This window comes from Arachis ipaensis, chromosome B10, assembly GCF_000816755.2.
Source record: "Arachis ipaensis cultivar K30076 chromosome B10, Araip1.1, whole genome shotgun sequence".
Lineage (NCBI taxonomy): Eukaryota > Viridiplantae > Streptophyta > Magnoliopsida > Fabales > Fabaceae > Arachis > Arachis ipaensis.
In genome coordinates this window covers 63,531,209-63,534,748 of record NC_029794.2, presented here as the reverse complement: position 1 = coordinate 63,534,748, position 3,540 = coordinate 63,531,209, and the positions used below count along the sequence as shown (strand labels likewise).

The following is a 3,540-nucleotide window of genomic DNA, read 5'->3' as shown; positions in this document are numbered from 1 at the left end:
TACTAAATTACAGTTTCCTCCTTCCCCTCAAACCCACCAAGCTGCATTGAGAATAAAGACCAATTATTTTGCATAAACATTTGCAGGTGAATAGTAAGTTAAAAATTAAAATTTTTACAATTAACCAAAAATTCAGTTTTAAAATTACTTTTTAACCAAAAGGGTACCAAAAATTTTCAATCAATCCTACTCGAAAGACACAAGATTCTGCAAAACCACTATTTTTCAAACACAACATAATGATCAGAGAAATTAAAGCTGTATACTTACATTTTTCAGCGAGAGCTTGCTGGGCAGTCCCTTGCAAAAGCCCAAAATACCCACAGTTGTTACAGCTTCCACCACAGCTGGCAATTCATTCACTTAGAACCATCAAGATTTAGGATAAAAATTCAGTCATGTGATTTCACAGGAACAACTTTAGCTCAAACCATGTGGAAAAATAATTCATGATATAGGGATATCATGAATTAAAACCTAATCATGTCAAATATTCTTAATAAAATATCCAAAACTACTATTTTTCAGGTTATAATATTGAAATGTGAAGGAAGTAAAACCTGATCAACGATAATTGACCATCGCATCCCTTGAAGACCCATACTAGGAGGGCATGAAATCAATGAAAACTCCTTCAGCTCGACACTTTTCTACAGAATGATTTCCCTAGTTTAGCATGCACGTATGAAATTTCCAGCACCTATTGCTTCCGTTTATGCAAACACAGAAAGGAATCATAACAAATTGAGAATCAGAAGGCGAAACCCCCAAAATTAGAAGACCTAAAATTAGAACCCAAAACGCCCAAAAATTCATAGAACCAATTGAAAATTGATACATACCTTCTGTATCTCAATTAGCCATTGCAGTTCATCATCACTATCAAAATCATACACACCTTCAAACTACAAAGTGAGAGCGTGTTAGAGAATGAGCAAGAAAGAGAGGATGCAGAACAGAGAATATAATGCTTACCTGGTGACAGAGGATACGACGATGGTGTTGAGCAGTGACAGTGAAGAGATGAGCGGTGACGCAACAGCTTGGAGACGGTGCAGCAGCTCAACGGCGAGCTCCAGTCGACGGCAGCGCCGCGACAGAGCACGAAGGCGGTGATACATCCCTGCTTCCTCCCTTCGAGCTCCTCGGCGGGGGCACAGAAGCCCGACGGTGGCAGAACAATGACTGAAACAAGCCTTAGCAGTGGTGGTGGAGCTTCAGTGGCGACAGAGCACCTCATTTTTCTCTCCTCCATCGCGTTTCCTCTCATCCTCGAGCTCTCTCTCTCACTGGCGCTCGACGACAACGGCGATGGCGGCGGAGCCCTAGCGGCATCGTCCTCTCTTTCCTTCCTTCACTTCTCCTCTCTGATTTCTTCTCTCTTTCGTATTTGTGTATGTTGAGTGAGGATGAGAGTGTGTGCTGCACTGCTGCGTGAGTGAGGGAGAGGGCCAACAAATTTTTTTTACTAAGTGTTTATTGAGGATTGTCATATTAGGAGACATTTTAAAAGCGCACCTGAAACAGAATAAATAAGCTACTCTTTAAAAGCGTTTTCTTTGATGAGAAAAGTGTATTCATAGATATTTAGATAAGGCTACGCTTTATAAGTGATTTCTAAAATACTTAAGGCTACACTTTTTAAATGATACCATAATTGTGTATCCTTTTCTCATATAAAAAGGCAACACGGAGAAAAGCGTAGCCTATTCATAGAATAGGCTACGCTTTTCAACTGTAGCTTAAAAAAAGTGTGGCTGAATGGGTATTTTTTTTGTAGTGCTATGAACGCGTGCCTGACAACCACCTCCGTTCTACCTTCGATTGAATGAGTATCTCTTGGATTCCTTAATCAGAATCTTCGTGGTACGAGCTAGAATCCATTGGCAGCATTCTTGAGAATCCGGAAAGTCTAAACCTTGTCTGTGGTATTCTGAGTAGGATTCAGGGATTGAATGACTGTGACGAGCTTCAAACTCACAAGGGTTGGGCATAGTGACAGACACAAAAGGATCAATGGATCCTATTCCAGCATGAGTGAGAACCGACAGATGATTAGCCGTGCGGTGATAGAGCACTTGGACCATTTTCACTGAGAGGACGGATGGTAGCCATTGACAACGGTGATCCACCAACACACAGCTTGCCATAGGAGGAACCTTGCATGCATGAAGAAGAAGACAGGGGGAAAGCAGAGATTCAGAGGACAAAGCATCTCCAAAACTCCAACATATTCTCCATTACTACATAACAAGTACTATTTAATTTATGCTTTTTACTCTTCATAAATATAATCATTCTTATTATTGATTTCCTGACTAAGAATTACAAAATAACCATAGCTTGCTTCAAGCCGACAATCTCCGTGGGATCGACCCTTACTCACGTAAGGTATTACTTGGACGACCCAGTGCACTTGCTGGTTAGTGGTACGAGTTGTGAAAAGTGTGATTTACAATTTGTGCACCATGTTTTTTGCACCGTTGCCGGGGATTGTTTGAGTTTGGACAACTGACGGTTTATTTTTCTCTGTTTAATCCTTGCATTTATTGAATGTGTCTATGTTCTTGTTAATAGTTGCTCCTTTGAGTCTTTCTTTCTAAAATCTTTTCAAAAATAATTTTTCTTTGATTAAATCTTGTGTCAAGTTTTAAGTTTGGTATTTTCTTGTTAGTTTTTATTTAATTTTCGAAAATTTATTTTTGATTTTCTAAAAATTTTAAGTTTGGTGTTCTTTTTTTTTTTTTATGTTCTTGAGTCCTTTGAGTCTTTGAATTTTTGTTCTTCCTGTTCTTGTGAATCTTCAAGGTGTTCTTGAGTCTTGCTTATGTTTTGATCTTAAAATTTTTATGTTTTGTGTTCCTTGGTGTTTTTCCTCAAAATTTTCGAAAATAAGGAGCATTAGATCTAAAAAAATTTTAAGTTTTGTGTCTTTTTATTGTTTTTCTCTTTCATCATTAAATTCAAAAATATTTTCCCTTTTTATTCTAATTGATTTTCGAAATTTTCCTTTAAAAATTCAGATTTTTATTTTAAAATTTCTATTTTATCTTATCATAGTTTCAAAAATTTCGAAATTCAAATCTTTTTCAGAAAAAAAAATCATATCTTTTTCAAAAACTTATCTTATCTTATTTCAAATTTCAAATTTCAACTTCTAAAATTCAAATTTCAAATTTCAAAATTCAAATTTTAAAATTTAAAATTTAAATTTCAAATTTAAAATTTAAATTTCATAATTTTTTAATTTAAATTCCTTATCTTCTCTTACCTAGCTTATCTTATCTTTTCTAATCTCAAATCTTAAAATCAAATCTTTTTCATATCTTTTCTTTTTATTTATTTATTTTATTTTATTTTCTTACAAGTATCTTTAATTTTAAGGCATATCTTTTTCAAAACTTCCTAACCAATTTCTTTCTCTTGAATTTTTTCAAAAATCCTCACCCACATCTTTTTCAAATCTTTTTAATTAATTAATTTAGTTTTCAATTTTCTTTTATTTATTTTTCTTTAAATTTTCGAAATTATAGTCAATTT

The 3,540-nt window shown here is 34.9% G+C and overlaps 1 protein-coding gene across 2 annotated transcripts; it reads right to left on the bottom strand.

Moving 5' to 3' along the window:
* LOC107622156 lies at positions 640-1,591 on the bottom strand. 2 transcript variants are annotated; one of them, XR_001616104.2, is made up of 3 exons: positions 976-1,578; positions 843-905; positions 640-706 (listed from the first exon to the last, which is right to left on the bottom strand). XR_001616104.2 is itself a non-coding variant. In XM_021113550.1 (3 exons), exons 1-3 carry the CDS (start codon positions 1,268-1,270, stop codon positions 701-703), a joined length of 357 nt encoding a protein of 118 aa, XP_020969209.1. In that variant the 5' UTR covers positions 1,271-1,591; the 3' UTR covers positions 640-700. The 2 variants fall into 2 exon arrangements, 1 of the variants encoding a protein (XP_020969209.1); XM_021113550.1 differs by having other exon boundaries at positions 843-898; positions 976-1,591.

What these genes read in the sequence shown, in the direction of transcription:
- LOC107622156 (XM_021113550.1), bottom strand. Translation starts at nt 1,270, where the DNA reads ATGAGAGGAAACGCGATGGAGGAGAGAAAAATGAGGTGCTCTGTCGCC. An exon ending in GTCGTATCCTCTGTCACCAG is followed by an intron (nt 899 to 975) that starts GTAAGCATTATA and finishes TGTAGTTTGAAG; the next exon opens with GTGTGTATGATTTTGATAGT.